At 42.3% G+C, this 17,553-nt stretch overlaps 1 protein-coding gene across 1 annotated transcript in view; it reads left to right on the top strand.

Moving 5' to 3' along the window:
* LOC106611678 (uncharacterized) overlaps window positions 1-17,553 on the top strand; it is an 18,650-nt gene continuing 1,097 nt past the window's right edge. Inside the window, exons 1-3 of the mRNA XM_014212125.2 lie at window positions 1-551; window positions 16,773-16,933; window positions 17,274-17,553. The exon at window positions 17,274-17,553 is cut by the window's right edge and continues 430 nt beyond it. Of these exons, the coding sequence (XP_014067600.2) occupies window positions 539-551; window positions 16,773-16,933; window positions 17,274-17,553 (454 nt within the window). The 5' untranslated portion in view covers window positions 1-538. The remainder of the gene's footprint in view (window positions 552-16,772; window positions 16,934-17,273) is intronic.

Here is a 17,553-nt window from a genome sequence, read left to right as displayed (position 1 = left end):
ACGACTCCTTCAAGTTTAGCCGATGCGTCAACTTGGTGAATCACCAGGAGAATAACTAAAGAAAGGAGGGAAAGGATGGGAGGGGGGAAAGGAGGGGGGCAGAAAAACTTTCGCCCTCCTTACAAAAACCCTCCGCCGTCAGTCAGTCTGTCACACAGACCACACACCCGTCAAGTCTGCGGACCGTCAAAGTCAGCCAGGCGGATTTGGTGCGCACACCTCGGCTTTTATCAACAGCGACCCACCGGTAGAATTCGGTGTTGGCGATGTTTTTGATCAATTCACAAATGTTTAATTAGAGAGAGTGTAAAGTTCCATGGACATAGGATTCAGAATGTTTTTTTTCAAGAGAAGATACTTCAAGTTAGACTAATCAAGGAACAATTTAAGTTTATGGAGAAAAGTTTTGAAAAGGTTAAATCAACAAAAGAGATACGAATTCATCATTACGCAATTAGTCCAGTAGTCTTTGGAGAAAGTCTTGCTGATTTAATCAGTGCGCGCCGAAAGGAAATAAAGGATATTGCGAAAATTAAAAATGCATTTTGAAGGTAAGTCCCAGTAAGAATTATCACGGGTAAATATTTTCCACAATAACATTCTTATAAAAATTTGTATTTATTTATTATAATGATTATTATTATAATTCGTATAGTAATGGTTATTATTATGGGATATTTAATATTTGAATATCCTGAACCGATGGCTTTTACAAATTAATATTTTACAAGGCATACCAGTGGCATTTCTGTTATTTGATAATTTTTTGATTATTCACAGTAGAGGTTCCCAGTTAGTTGTATATTTTGGATAATAATAACATGATGAACAAGGGGAATTTGCACCTCGTTTGCTGCACCACTTTTCTCAAACTTCTAATTCAATTTCAATAGATATGAATCGTGAATATTTTTAGATAAGTGTAGAAATCCCTCCTCAAATATAGAAATTTGTAATAACATAACCATATTCACAAGACAACAAAATACTTATAACACATTTATATGACAATACAGAATCATTATAGTAGGTTAACTTTTGTCTACAGATATCACAAACAAAATACAATGACCTCCAAAGAAATGCTATAATGGCACATTGTACATTTTGATACAAAAAAATTGAACAAATACTGAGATAAAATGTGTGGCCCCTTTTATAGACGTGACATATCTATATCAAAACATATACAATTTTCGCTTAGAAAACGTCCTTGTTCTATTTAAAAAGGAAGTTACAGTGTAGGACATTAAGGAGGTAATTTGATCTGAATGTAAGTTTTTACAAGTTTGTAGAAATGAGTTCTAGTGTGTCTGTGTGTGTGTGTGTGTGTGTGTGTGCGTGCGTGAATGGAAAGTTTCCTTCATTGTAAAAAATGGCTTGGGTTGAGAGGGGTCAGGGGCAGCTAAAGCCCTTGTCTAGTTAGCTGTCACTGATATGAGAAAGTACATGATTCACGTTAGTCAGGGTGTGAGAACACACACACACACACACCTGCCCCTTGGGACAGCTTGTGCGGCTGCTGTTCCATGTCTGTGAAAGGGGGAAATGGAAAGGGAGGTGAAACATTGTGTGACGAAATGATGCTATAAGCATTAAAACAAAAGAATAGTAGGCTGAAGAAGACCCCCCCCCCCCTTCTCTCTCTGTCTCTCTCCCTCTTTCCCTCTCATTCTCCCTCCCTCCCTCCCTCCCTCCCTCCCACACTTTCAGGTGGTCTTCAATAAAGAGTGGTTAAAATAACTACCCCCCCATACAACTCATTCAATATCACTTTATTAACTAAAGCACTTGAAACAAACTCAAGTTGTCTCAGATACTTTGAGCAAACAAAGAATATAAACCATAACTTCAAAAAACAAAACATATTGCCTTTGACCTCTCTCTCTCTCTCTCTCTCTCTCTCTCTCTCTCAATTCCAATTTAAGGGTCTTTATTGGCATGGGAAACATATTTACATTGCCAAAGCAAGTGAAATAGATCATCTCTTGCTCTCTCTCTCTCTTCCTCTCTCCCTTTTTCTCTCTCTGACACACACACACACTTCATATTATGGCTGTAAGGGTCAATTAGTGTCGGGGCTTTAGATAACAGTGTTTGTGTCCGTGCGCTGTGACACCAGAGCATAGCCACTCTTTTCAATGGCTCAAACCCACGCCTGGATCTAGAGCAAAGAGAGGGAATACAAGAGAAAGCAGAGAGAAAGAGAGAAGGAAAGAGGGATGAAAGAGATTGAGAGAGATTGACCCTTAACATCCTTTACTCAACCCCATCCTTGACTCTTTGTGTGTGAGAGAGGGAGAGATAAAAAGAGAGTGAGAGAAGGAAAGAGATTGAAAGAGATTGAGTAAGAGAAGGAGAAAGTGGTGTTGCAGGGTTAATGCAGTACAGATTCCCTATTGACAGGAGTTAGCAGCACCCAGAGGGAAAGAGAGAGAGGGAAAGAGCGAGGGAGAGGGGGAATGATATAAAATGAGTTGGTCACGCTTTGAACAGTTACACATGCTGTTTACATTTTTCCCAAATTAACATGGCCCCTCGCTTCACCAAACGCCCTTACCATCTCTCTCTCTCTCTCTCTCTCTCTCTCTCTCTCTCTCTCTCTCTCTCTCTCTCTCTCTCTTTCTTTCTTTCTTTCTTTCTCTCTCTCTCTCTCTGCCTTTCCCATACTCTCTCTTATCCAAGTCCCTTTGCTCCCTCTCTTCCTCTCTGTTTCTCTCTACCTCCCTCTCTTTATGTCTGTCTGTCTCTCACTGTCTCCTTCAGGACCCCCATCCCTCCTCCTTCCTCTCCTCTCCCCCTTCTCTGATTTTCTAAAGCAGAGACAGACCGGATAAATTGAATGGAAGGCTCTTGTATGTTTTTTTTTTTTGCTTATTTATTTTTTAAGAGTAAGCCGGGGGTGGGGAGTTAGGCGGAGCAGGGGGAGGTAAATTAGAAACCGAAGTCTGAACGTCTGAAACTCTGAAAAAAGGAAGGAAGAATGCAAAGAGGTAGATGGAAGGGATGAGGGAAGCAAATTAGAGAAAGAAAGAGAGGAAGGCAATTAGGTATAGAAGAAAGGAGAACTGAAATAGAAGAGGGAGGTTTGAGGGTTCAAAGAGGGAAAGAACGAGAGGGACCAATAAGTGGACATGGAAGGAAAGAAAGAGACAGAGAGGAAGCTAATATTGATCGTTAACGGTGGATGGAAAACTGAGAACGAACAGAGTGTAATAAAAACAACAGTAAGAACAATTAAAGGCAGATTTCTCTTGGAAGGAGAATAAGAGAGGGAATAAACACATGCAGGTTGGCTTTTATTGTCATGAATCTTGCCAGAGAAATCTGTCACAAGCTGGTGTAACAGATGTGATCATACTTCGTAAATCTCTTGCGTAGTTTTTAAATAAAGGAATACCCAGCCAGCGGTCCCAGTTGATTGGTGTTTATTTTAATGATAGACACAAGGAAGCACACTAGATGTGGAGGACAACAGTATGTTGATGGCTGTAGATTCGTCTGTTAGAATGGAAATAACTGTGAATTAGCAGGGAGCTAATGCGACCATTACAAGTAGATCATGCTAGCTAACTCGCATACAACATACAAAAGCACATCACAGGATGCCCCAAATATCTAACAGGTACCGTACACCTATATATGCACATCAGGACATGTACTGTACATAGTCAACTCGTACATGTTATACATATGAAAATAGAATCTAGTGTTTCAGAACGCCACCTACCGCTTGCTTATCAATATCAGACTGGGAAGAATTGACGTTCGCAATCTCCCCCTATCTGCAAGTGTAACCAATTGTATAACACCTTTTATTTTTCATTTTATTTTATTTTTCAACTTTATTTAACTATGCAAGTCAGTTAAAACCTCTTAAGGATCTGACCCTTTTTTTTTTCTTCAATTTTCTAACACATTTGTATTTACAATGACGGCCTACCAAGAGGCAAAAGGCCTCTTGCGGGGACGGGGGCTGAGATAAAAATAAAAAAATAAAAAAATGTAGGACAAAACACACATCATGACAAGAGAGACACCACAACACTACATAAAGAGAGACCTAAGACAATCACATAACATGGCAGCAACAACCTGTTTGATATGTAAATTCAACAAACCAATAAGAATACATAAATATGAAATACATATTTCCGCAGAGTCCATAATGCCTAACCCTAACCTTAAATTAAGACTAAAATAACTAATTTGAGTTTTCATGAATCTTTACGATATAGCCAATTTTGACTTTTCAGCTGGCTTTCTATCAGAAATCGCTTAGATCTGCCTCCAGGGCAAGATTCATGACAATAAACGTCAACCTGCTAAACAAATGGAGAGAAAAAGAAAGAAAAACAATCAGAAAGAGAGAAAGAGAGAAACTCAATTATAAAAAAGCGAGCACATAGAGTTTGTTGGAAGCAATAAATATTGAGGTTTTTGTTGTAAACCTAAAATGGCATTGTATATTTTATTCCTCTCTTTATTTCCCCTTTGTTTTTCTGTCATTGATGTTCTTTGGCAATCCAGGATGCATTCCATGCCAAGTAGATCAAGTAGAATTTCAATATGAACTCCAAGAAGATATCTCCAGGGATAAGAGATGGGGAGAGGGTGTGTGTGTGTGTGTGTGTGTGTGTGTGTGTGTGTGTGTGTGTGTGTGTGTGTGTGTGTGTGTGTGTGTGTGTGTGTGTGTGTGTGTGTGTGTGTGTGTGTATGCGTGCATATGCATGTGTGTGTGCGTCAACATGTGTGTGTGAGTGTGTGCATATGCCCACGCACATGTACAGTGCCTTCAGAAACTCCCCACATCCCTTGACTTTTCCCACATTTTGTTGTATTACAGCCTGAATTTGAAATGTATTAAATGTAGATTTTTTTGTCACACATTACCTCATAAAGTGGAATTATGTTTTTTTTTTAAATTTTAAACAAATTAAATGCTGAAATCTCTCGAGTCAATAATTATTCAACCCCTTTTCTATGGCAAGCTTAAATAAGTTCAGGAGTAAACATGTGCTTAGCAAGTCACATAATAAGTTGCTTAGCATAATAGTGTTTAACATGATTTTTGATTGACTACCTAATTTCTGTACCCCACAACATTATGTGTAAGGTCCCTCAGTCGAGCAGTGAATTTCAAACAGAGATTCAACTACAAAGACCAGGGAGGTTTTACAATGCCTCGCAAAGAAGAGCACCTATTGGCTGATGGGTAAAAATGTAAATAGCAGACATTGAATATCGCTCTGAGCATGGTGAAGTTATTAATTACACATTGGATGGTGTATCAATACACCCAGTCACTACAAAGATACAGGCGTCCTTCCCAACTCAGTCACCGGAGAGGAAGGAAACCGTTCAGGGATTTCACCATGAGGCCAATGGTGACTTTGAAGCAGTGACAGAGTTTAATGGCTGTGATAGGAGAAAACTGATGATGGGTCAACAACATTGTAGTTACTCCACAATACTAACCTAATTGACAGAGTGAGAAGAAAGAAGCCTGTACAGAATGCAAATATTTCAAACATGCATCCTGTTTGCAGTAAGGCACTCAAGTAAAACTGCAAAAAATGTGGCAAAGCAAGTCACTTTTTGTCCTGATTGCAAAGTGTTATGTTTGTGGCAAATCCAATGCACCACATTAAGGAGTACTGCTCCTTATATTTTTAAGCATAGTGGTGGCTGCATCATGTTACGGATATGCCTGTAATTGTTAAGGACCATGGAGCTTTTCAGGATTAAAAACAAATGGAATGGAGCTAAGCGCAGGCAAAATCCTAGAGGAATACCTGGTTCAGACTGCTTTCCACCAGACACTAAGGACAATAACTAAAACACAAGGCCAAATCTACACTGTGGTTGCTTACCAAGAAGACAGTGAAGGTTCCTGAGTGACCGAGTTACAATTTTGACTTAAATCTGATTTCAAATCTATGGCAAGACTTGAAAATGGTTGTCTAGAAATGATCAACAACCATTTTGACAGAGCTTGAAGAATTTTGAAAAGAGTAATAGTAAAATATTGTACAATCCAGGTGTGCAAAGCTCTTAGAGACTTACCCAGAAAGACTCACAGCTGTAATCTCTGCCAAAAATTTGAACGTGTATTGACTAAGGGGTGTGAATACTTATGTAAACAAGATATTTCATTTTCAATAAATTTGCTGACATTTCTAAAAGCATGTTTTCACTTTGTCATTATGGGGTACTGTGTGTAGATGGGAGAGAGAAACAAATCAATTTAATCCATTTTGAATGCAGGCAGTAACACAACAAAATGTGGAATAAGTGAAATGGTATGATTACTTTCTAAAGGCACTGCACATGGGTTTCAAAAGATGGGTGCATTGGTCCTTGTGTGTGTTCGTGTGTCCATGTGTGTGCATATGTGATGTGTGTGTGTGTGTGTGTTGAGTTAGTAAAGGAATGCACGTTTGATTAAGTACAGACTGCACATAAATCTGTGCTCTTAACTGTACGCAGGCACACAACATCGACCCTGACCCTGGCTACCCCTCCCCCTCCCTCCCTGCGGCCTATACGCATGTTACTGTCCAGCCAGCCAGGGTACCATTGTGTGTGTGTGTGTGTGTGTGTGTGTGTGTGTGTGTGTGTGTGTGTGTGTGTGTGTGTGTGTGTGTGTGTGTGTGTGTGTGTGTGTGTGTGTGTGTGTGTGTGTGCGTGCACAAAACTGCCTTATTTTATGGTGAAATAGACTTTTCCTCAGGTACTAAATCAGGATTTCAGGATTGATAGAACAGAATAGAACAGAATAGAATAGAACATAATAGAACAGAACATAATTAACATAATAGAATTTAACAAATAGAACAGAATAGAACAGAATAGAACAGAATAGAACAGAACATAATAGAACAGAATAGAATTTAACAGAATAGAACACAATAGAACAGAATAGAACAGAATTTAACAGAATAGAACAGAATAGAATTTAAGAGAATAGAACAGAATAGAACAGAACAGAACAGAATAGAAAAGAATTGAACAGAATAGAACAGAATAGAATTTAACAGAATAGAACAGAATTGAACAGAATAGAATAGAACAGAATTTAACAGAATAGAACAGAATAGAACAGAATAGAACAGAACAGAATTGAACAGAATAGAACAGAACAGAATAGAAAATACCAGAATATAACAGAATCGAATCGAACAGAACAGAATATAGAAAGTCCTGTTGAATATGTCTGAGATGTGTATAATCCATTATAGCATGGACCCATGCTTCGCCGTGCCTCGGTCCCTGCCCGTCTGGTATATGTTAGCCAGATGACAGTAAATATGCTAACCAGCAAGCGCAGGACAGCCTTCCATCCAGTCCTATGTGATCTAATGTCATCATACATATAGCTGATTGCATGTCCACGAAGACCGGCCCCTGTGCCCTGACTTTAAACTTTGAACCCTAACCCCAATCTTGAATCCCAACCGACCCCAGACTTGAAACCATGAGTGAAACCTCAACGCTTAACTTCATATCAAGTCCCATAAACGTTGTCTTACAGCTGGCAGCCATAAGATTGTGCAACGTTTTAAATGTAGATCCGCGATCAAACGATAGATCAAGATAGATCAATCTAACACGATTTAGAGAATGGAGAACTGTGTAGGCACACACACACACACACACACACACACAAAGATCATGAGGAATCCTGTGTTGCTGTAATATCATTTCCCCTGTGAGAATGTTCTGGCTTCACGCTGGCCTGTGGAGTGTGTTCCTAGTGTTCTTACTGCCAGGTACTGCTCCCTGCTCCCTGAACAGAAGACTGAGGGCTTTGGCTGTAGGTTATCATAACCTTTATCATCCACAGTAAAATTCTCATTCTACAGAAGACGCCTCTGCATCAAAATGGCATTCGGTCAGACTGCATTGTGTTTAGCATTAAAACACATGCAAAGTCAAGTGTACCAGCTGTGTGTTTGGAAGTTACCTAGATTCGGTCATTTCTGTAGAAAGGGTAGTCTCAGAGTTGGTTTCGGTGTTCAGAGTAAAAGAAAGTTGAGAGTAAAAAGGAAGGAGTCGAGGTGTTTTTAGAAGTGTTGTTTTTACCTGTGTCTGTACTGTATCTGTCCAAGTTCCAAGGGAGAGTTGGTGAGCTGCTGAGTTTAGTTCGAAAGATTAAGGTGTGTCGGGTGTTGAGGTTTTGTGATTGAAAGGAGTCGACGTGTTTCGCTGTAACTGTTCAATTCATTCAGATGAAAGGTGTTAAGGCGCGTTAAGGAGTAATATGTTGAAAGTGATGACGTTAGGAAGTCTCTTCTGTGGCGGAAAATGGTGTTGACTCTTTTAGGTCCTGACATGTTTAGTTAGTTCTGAGAGGAACAAGGTGTCCACTGGGGCAACATGATGGAGGGAAGAAAGAGGGAGTGAAAAGACGGAGTGATAGAGTGAGAGAGAGAACACTAAAAACTGATAAGAGACTTCCGAAGAAGAGAAGAAAGAGAGGGGGAGTAAAGGAGGAGAAGGAGAGGAAAGGCAGAGAACCAAGAACCCAGAGACTTTCTACACATAGATAGGAAGAGGGACAGAAAGGAAGAGAGGAAATGAGAAACAAAGAGGGATAATGCAGGATTGAGAAAGACATTAGACAGAGTGGAAGAAGGGGTTGAGAGAGAGAGTGAGGGAGAAGGAGAGAGAGAGATGGATTGGATATACAGAGAGAGGAGGAGGGGGATGGATGGATGGATGTGGGAACACATCCTGTACAGAACATATTTCACACCTGTTGAACAGCAGCTTGTTTAAGACCCATAATTACACAGAACCATGCCTTGCTGTCTGTCTGCCTGTCAGCCTGGAAGACAGAGAGAGACAGAGACCATGAAGGAAACATGCATGGTGGAGGAATGCAAAAAGAGAACGAGTATAGGGAGGACGAAAAGGTTATTGGAAAGCAATGGGCAAAAGTGAATACGAGAGAGGGAAGAGAGGTGTGTGGCAACAAGATGGAGAAAGAGATGGAAAGAGAGAGAAAAATGGATACAATGAGAATTTGTGGGAGGTCCTGGGGGTAGACAGACAGACAGACAGACAGACAGACAGACAGACAGACAGACAGACAGACAGACAGACAGACAGACAGACAGACAGACAGACAGACAGACAGACAGACAGACAGACAGACAGACAGACAGACAGACAGACAGACAGGGGAAGAGGGGTCTCTGTGTGTACTCTGTCTCTCAGTGGCTATACAGGACAGGGAAGTGGACAGGCACTGAGCTCTCCGCCATTGACACAGATCATTTGGCCACCATTTTCCCTGTGTGGTGCTGGAAGAGAGGGCCTTAAAAGGGTCCGCACATTAGCCCCCCTTGGTCGCTTCCAAGACACACACATCACACACACACATGCTATAATGTACACGCTCTCATATAAGCAGGCACGCACGACTAACTTTAAGCACACACACCGATGTATATCAAATACAAACAACACATAATCATGCACATATGCGTACGAATGGAAATTGACAAACACTCACATACCACATAAACACTTTTACAACACCAACCTAAACGCAAGCAAATGAAGGAACATAAGAGACAAAGGCATGCGTTCACTACAAACGCACACTTACACAAATACACATATACAGTGCCCAGTGAAAGTCCACACACCCCTTGCACAGTCTTCACATTTTGCTGCCGTTAAAATGACGTCTAAAAAGGGATTACGTTTGATGTTTTTCCCTACAGATCTACACAACTTACAAAGTGAAAGAAAGTTTGAGGTCATCTACAGAGCAGCCACTGATGGAAAATCCCGACTATCCAATTAGCGGGACCTTTCAGCATTTTTCTTTCACTTTGAAAATGTGCAGTAGGTTGTGTAGATCGACAGGAAAAACATCTAATGTAATCCCTTTTAAGATTTCATTTTAAAGGGATACTTCAGGATTTTGGAATGAAGCTCTTTATCTACTTACCCAGAGTCAGATGAACTCGTGGATAACGTTGTTATGTCTCTGTGTCCAGCAAGAAGGAAGTTCGAGATAGTTTGCGAGCCAATGCTAACTTGCGTTAGCACAGTGACTGGAATTCTATGGCTATAGCTATGGCTATGGAGCTAGTCATGGTGATGTAGTAGTGAACACTATGGAGCTAGTCATGGTGATGTGGTAGTGAATACTATGGAGCTAGTCATGGTGATGAGGTAGTGAATACTATGGAGCTAGTCAAGGTGATGTGGTAGTGGTAGTGAATACTATGGAGCTAGTCATGGTGATGTGGTAGTGAACACAATGGAGCTAGTCATGGTGATGAGGTAGTGAACACTATGGAGCTAGTCATGGTGATGAGGTAGTGAATACTATGGAGCTAGTCACGGTGATGTAGTAGTGAACACTATGGAGCTAGTCATGGTGATGTGGTAGTGAACACTATGGAGCAAGTCATGGTGATGAGGTAGTGAATACTATGGAGCTAGTCATGGTGATGTGGTAGTGAACACAATGGAGCTAGTCATGGTGATGTGGTAGTGAACACTATGGAGCAAGTCATGGTGATGAGGTAGTGAATACTATGGAGCTAGTCAAGGTGATGTGGTAGTGGTAGTGAATACTATGGAGCTAGTCATGGTGATGTGGAAGTGAACACTATGGAGCTAGTCATGGTGATGAGGTAGTGAATACTATGGAGCTAGTCAAGGTGATGTGGTAGTGGTAGTGAATACTATGGAGCTAGTCATGGTGATGTGGTAGTGAACACTATGGAGCTAGTCATGGTGATGTGGTAGTGAACACTATGGAGCTAGTCATGGTGATGTAGTAGTGAACACTATGGAGCTAGTCATGGTGATGTGGTAGTGAACACTATGGAGCTAGTCATGGTGATGTGGTAGTGAACACTATGGAGCTAGTCATGGTGATGTAGTAGTGAACACTATGGAGCTAGTCATGGTGACGTGGCAGTGAACACTATGGAGCTAGTCATGGTGATGTGGTAGTGAACACTATGGAGCTAGTCATGGTGATGTGGTAGTGAACACTATGGAGCTAGTCATGGTGATGTGGTAGTGAACACTATGGAGCTAGTCATGGTGATGTGGTTGTGAACACAATGGAGCTAGTCATGGTGATGTGGTTGTGAACACTATGGAGCTAGTCATGGTGATGTAGTAGTGGTAGGGTACACTATGGAGCTGGTCATGGTGATGTGGTAGTGAAAACTATGGAGCTAGTCATGGTGATTTGGTAGTGAACACTATGGAGCTAGTCATGGTGATGTGGTAGTGAATACTATGGAGCTAGTCATGGTGATGAGGTAGTGAATACTATGGAGCTAGTCAAGGTGATGTGGTAGTGGTAGTGAATACTATGGAGCTAGTCATGGTGATGTGGTAGTGAACACAATGGAGCTAGTCATGGTGATGAGGTAGTGAACACTATGGAGCTAGTCATGGTGATGAGGTAGTGAATACTATGGAGCTAGTCACGGTGATGTAGTAGTGAACACTATGGAGCTAGTCATGGTGATGTAGTAGTGAACACTATGGAGCTAGTCATGGTGATGTGGTATTGATACTATGGAGCTAGTCATGGTGATGTGGTAGTGAACACTATGGAGCTAGACATGGTGATGTGGTAGTGAACACAATGGAGCTAGTCATGGTGATGTGGTAGTGAACACTATGGAGCAAGTCATGGTGATGAGGTAGTGAACACTATGGAGCAAGTCATGGTGATGTAGTAGTGAATACTATGGAGCTAGTCATGGTGATGTGGTAGTGAACACAATGGAGCTAGTCATGGTGATGTGGTAGTGAACACTATGGAGCAAGTCATGGTGATGTGGTAGTGGTAGTGAATACTATGGAGCAAGTCATGGTGATGAGGTAGTGAATACTATGGAGCTAGTCATGGTGATGTAGTAGTGAATACTATGGAGCTAGTCATGGTGATGTGGTAGTGAACACAATGGAGCTAGTCATGGTGATGTGGTAGTGAACACTATGGAGCAAGTCATGGTGATGTAGTAGTGGTAGTGAATACTATGGAGCAAGTCATGGTGATGTAGTAGTGGTAGTGAATACTATGTAGCAAGTCATGGTGATGTAGTAGTGAATACTATGGAGCTAGTCATGGTGATGTGGTAGTGATACTATGGAGCTAGTCATGGTGATGTGGTAGTGGTAGTGAACACTATGGAGCTAGTCATGGTGATGTGGTATTGAACACTATGGAGCTGGTCATGGTGATGTAGTAGTGGTAGTGAACACTATGGAGCTATTTATGGTGATTTGGTAGCGTTAGTGAACACTATGGAGCTAGTCATGGTGATGTGGTAGTGAACACTATGGAGCTAGTCATGGTGATGTTGTAGTGAACACTATGGAGCTAGTCATGGTGATGTGGTAGTGAACACTATGGAGCTAGTCATGGTGATGTGGTAGTGAACACTATGGAGCTAGTCATGGTGATGTGGTTATGAACACTATGGAGCTAGTCATGGTGATGTGGTAGTGAACACTATGGAGCTAGTCATGGTGATGTGGTTGTGAACACTATGGAGCTAGTCATGGTGATGTGGTTATGAACACTATGGAGCTAGTCATGGTGATGTGGTAGTGATACTATGGAGCTAGTCATGGTGATGTGGTAGTGATACTATGGAGCTAGTCATGGTGATGTGGTAGTGAACACTATGGAGCTAGTCATGGTGATGTGGTTATGAACACTATGGAGCTAGTCATGGTGATGTGGTAGTGAACACTATGGAGCTAGTCATGGTGATGTGGTTATGAACACTATGGAGCTAGTCATGGTGATGTGGTTATGAACACTATGGAGCTAGTCATGGTGATGTGGTTGTGATACTATGGAGCTAGTCATGGTGATGTGGTAGTGAACACTATGGAGCTAGTCATGGTGATGTGGTAGTGAACACTATGGAGCTGGTCATGGTGATGTAGTAGTGGTAGTGAACACTATGGAGCTAGTCATGGTGATGTGGTAGTGAATGCTATGGAGCTGGTCATGGTGATGTAGTAGTGGGAGTGAACACTATGGAGCTAGTCATGGTGATGTGGTAGTGAACACTATGGAGCTAGTCATGGTGATGTGGTGTGGTATGAACACTATGGAGCTAGTCATGGTGATGTGGTAGTGAACACTATGGAGCTAGTCATGGTGATGTGGTTAGTGAACACTATGGAGCTAGTCATGGTGATGTGGTTGTGAACACTATGGAGCTAGTCATGGTGATGTGGTAGTGAACACTATGGAGCTAGTCATGGTGATGTGGTTATGAACACTATGGAGCTAGTCATGGTGATGTTGTTGTGAACACTATGGAGCTAGTCATGGTGATGTGGTAGTGAACACTATGGAGCTAGTCATGGTGATGTGGTAGTGAACACTATGGAGCTAGTCATGGTGATGTGGTAGTGAACACTATGAAGCTAGTCATGGTGATGTGGTAGTGAACACTATGGAGCTAGTCATGGTGATGTGGTAGTGAACACTATGAAGCTAGTCATGGTGATGTGGTAGTGAACACTATGGAGCTGGTCATGGTGATGTAGTAGTGGTAGTGAACACTATGGAGCTAGTCATGGTGATGTGGTAGTGAACACTATGGAGCTAGTCATGGTGATGTGGTTGTGAACACTATGGAGCTAGTCATGGTGATGTGGTTATGAACACTATGGAGCTAGTCATGGTGATGTGGTAGTGATACTATGGAGCTAGTCATGGTGATGTGGTAGTGAACACTATGGAGCTAGTCATGGTGATGTGGTAGTGATACTATGGAGCTAGTCATGGTGATGTAGTAGTGAACACTATGGAGCTAGTCATGGTGATGTAGTAGTGGTAGTGAACACTATGGAGCTAGTCATGGTGATGTGGTAGTGAACACTATGGAGCTAGTCATGGTGATGTGGTAGTGAACACTATGGAGCTAGTCATGGTGATGTGGTTATGAACACTATGGAGCTAGTCATGGTGATGTGGTTATGAACACTATGGAGCTAGTCATGGTGATGTGGTTATGAACACTATGGAGCTAGTCATGGTGATGTGGTAGTGATACTATGGAGCTAGTCATGGTGATGTGGTAGTGAACACTATGGAGCTAGTCATGGTGATGTGGTAGTGAACACTATGGAGCTAGTCATGGTGATGTGGTTATGAACACTATGGAGCTAGTCATGGTGATGTGGTAGTGAACACATTGGAGCTAGTCATGGTGATGTGGTTATGAACACTATGGAGCTAGTCATGGTGATGTGGTTATGAACACTATGGAGCTAGTCATGGTGATGTGGTTGTGATACTATGGAGCTAGTCATGGTGATGTGGTAGTGAACACTATGGAGCTAGTCATGGTGATGTGGTAGTGAACACTATGGAGCTGGTCATGGTGATGTAGTAGTGGTAGTGAACACTATGGAGCTAGTCATGGTGATGTGGTAGTGAACACTATGGAGCTGGTCATGGTGATGTAGTAGTGGTAGTGAACACTATGGAGCTAGTCATGGTGATGTGGTAGTGAACACTATGGAGCTAGTCATGGTGATGTGGTTATGAACACTATGGAGCTAGTCATGGTGATGTGGTAGTGAACACTATGGAGCTAGTCATGGTGATGTGGTTATGAACACTATGGAGCTGGTCATGGTGATGTGGTAGTGATACTATGGAGCTAGTCATGGTGATGTGGTTATGAACACTATGGAGCTAGTCATGGTGATGTGGTTATGAACACTATGGAGCTAGTCATGGTGATGTGGTAGTGATACTATGGAGCTAGTCATGGTGATGTGGTAGTGAACACTATGGAGCTAGTCATGGTGATGTGGTAGTGATACTATGGAGCTAGTCATGGTGATGTAGTAGTGAACACTATGGAGCTAGTCATGGTGATGTAGTAGTGGTAGTGAACACTATGGAGCTAGTCATGGTTATGTGGTAGTGAACACTATGGAGCTAGTCATGGTGATGTAGTAGTGGTAGTGAACACTATGGAGCTGGTCATGGTGATGTGGTAGTGAACACTATGGAGCTAGTCATGGTGATGTAGTAGTGAACACTATGAAGCTAGTCATGGTGATGTAGTAGTGAACACTATGAAGCTAGTCATGGTGATGTGGTAGTGAACACTATGGAGCTAGTCATGGTGATGTGGTAGTGAACACTATGGAGCTAGTCATGGTGATGTAGTAGTGAACACTATGAAGCTAGTCATGGTGATGTAGTAGTGAACACTATGAAGCTAGTCATGGTGATGTGGTAGTGAACACTATGGAGCTAGTCATGGTGATGTGGTAGTGAACACTATGAAGCTAGTCATGGTGATGTGGTAGTGAACACTATGGAGCTAGTCATGGTGATGTAGTAGTGAACACTATGGAGCTAGTCATGGTGATGTAGTAGTGAACACTATGGAGCTAGTCATGGTGATGTGGTAGTGAACACTATGGAGCTAGTCATGGTGATGTAGTAGTGAACACTATGGAGCTAGTCATGGTGATGTGGTAGTGAACACTATGGAGCTAGTCATGGTGATGTAGTAGTGAACACTATGGAGCTAGTCATGGTGATGTGGTAGTGAACACTATGGAGCTAGTCATGGTGATGTAGTAGTGAACACTATGGAGCTAGTCATGGTGATGTGGTAGTGAACACTATGGAGCTAGTCATGGTGATGTGGTAGTGATACTATGGAGCTAGTCATGGTGATGTAGTAGTGAACACTATGGAGCTAGTCATGGTGATGTAGTAGTGGTAGTGAACACTATGGAGCTAGTCATGGTGATGTGGTAGTGAACACTATGGAGCTAGTCATGGTGATGTAGTAGTGGTAGTGAACACTATGGAGCTGGTCATGGTGATGTGGTAGTGAACACTATGGAGCTAGTCATGGTGATGTGGTAGTGAACACTATGAAGCTAGTCATGGTGATGTGGTAGTGGTAGTGAACACTATGGAGCTAGTCATGGTGATGTAGTAGTGAACACTATGAAGCTAGTCATGGTGATGTAGTAGTGAACGCTATGAAGCTAGTCATGGTGATGTGGTAGTGAACACTATGGAGCTAGTCATGGTGATGTGGTAGTGAACACTATGGAGCTAGTCATGGTGATGTAGTAGTGAACACTATGAAGCTAGTCATGGTGATGTAGTAGTGAACACTATGAAGCTAGTCATGGTGATGTGGTAGTGAACACTATGGAGCTAGTCATGGTGATGTGGTAGTGAACACTATGAAGCTAGTCATGGTGATGTGGTAGTGAACACTATGGAGCTAGTCATGGTGATGTAGTAGTGAACACTATGGAGCTAGTCATGGTGATGTGGTAGTGAACACTATGTACCAAGTCATGAGCGACGTTTTATTTGAGCCCAGAGAAAACATTAGACGGCCAGAACTTCTAAAATTAGATTTTAGCGGAAACGCTTTATTGGCAGTTAGATTACTTAGATTTGCCAATATTTAAACAGACAAGGCTATCACCATAGAGACAAAGAAATACACGGGAAAATTGTTGAAATTCTCATAAATATTTTGAAGGTGCTCTTATCGAAGTTGAGTTTGATTGTCATGGTAACAAGGTGATGTTGAGAGTGCTGATAGACAGCAAGTTGCAGATTAAATAAGGTAAAATTCTGCCAATTGAAATACCTCGGTGATATTATAATTCTATGACTGTTGATAGTACACGAATACAACGCCTTGTGTGGTTTTAATCTTCAACAAATACTGATCTTATCCTCTGATTGGTTTCTTCCCCAGTCCTTCACATTCAGCGCGTCCTGCTATTGGCTGCAGCCGTGACATCGGTCCAGGTCCCAGACCCCTCCTTCAGCCTGTCCAATGAGAGGACTTCGATTGAGAGGACGTATGAGCTGACCAAGTACCTGGAGCATCAGCTGAGAGAGATAAAGGACACCTATGTGAGTACTGTGACTGTATATAGATACTGTGTTGAAGAACATTTATCTTGAAGCATGTCAATGTTTCATTCCACAAGTGTTTGAATTCAACACATATCTGAGAAGCCTGGTTCCATTCTGTTTCTGCTCCAGCCAATCCCTTGGTCTTTGTCATGGTGAGTTTGCTAAAACAGAAACAGACTGGCACCCAGACTCTGAATTCATATGTTGGATTAAATATTCCTTCTCTCCCTCCCACTCCCTCTTTCCATACCCGCTCTTGACTGCCTCTTTCCCCCCTCTGCTCATCCTCCATCTCCTCCTCCTGTTACTCCTCCCATCCCCCCTTTCCCTCCCTCAGTTATCCTACCTGGGCCCGCCGTTCAGTGACCCAGACTTCTCCCCTCCGCGGCCCAACAGCACAGCCCTGTCCTTACCCAGCGCGGCCACCCGTCTGGAGCTGTGGCGGGGCCTGGAGAACCGTGCCAGGCTGGCCCAGAACCAGAGGGCTTACTCTGTTCTGCTGGGGGCGGTGAGGGAGCTGGCCCGTTCCACCCTCTGCCCCTACCTCCAGAGCTCCCTGCTGCACTTTTCTACAGGCCTGGACGGTCTGCTAGGGTCTATATCAGGCCTCATGAACA

The sequence above is a fragment of the Salmo salar genome, chromosome ssa09 (assembly GCF_905237065.1).
Source record: "Salmo salar chromosome ssa09, Ssal_v3.1, whole genome shotgun sequence".
In the NCBI taxonomy this organism is placed as follows: Eukaryota; Metazoa; Chordata; class Actinopteri; order Salmoniformes; family Salmonidae; genus Salmo; species Salmo salar.
The sequence above is the reverse complement of the archived record's forward strand: the minus strand, read 5'-3'. Positions and strand labels throughout refer to the sequence as shown.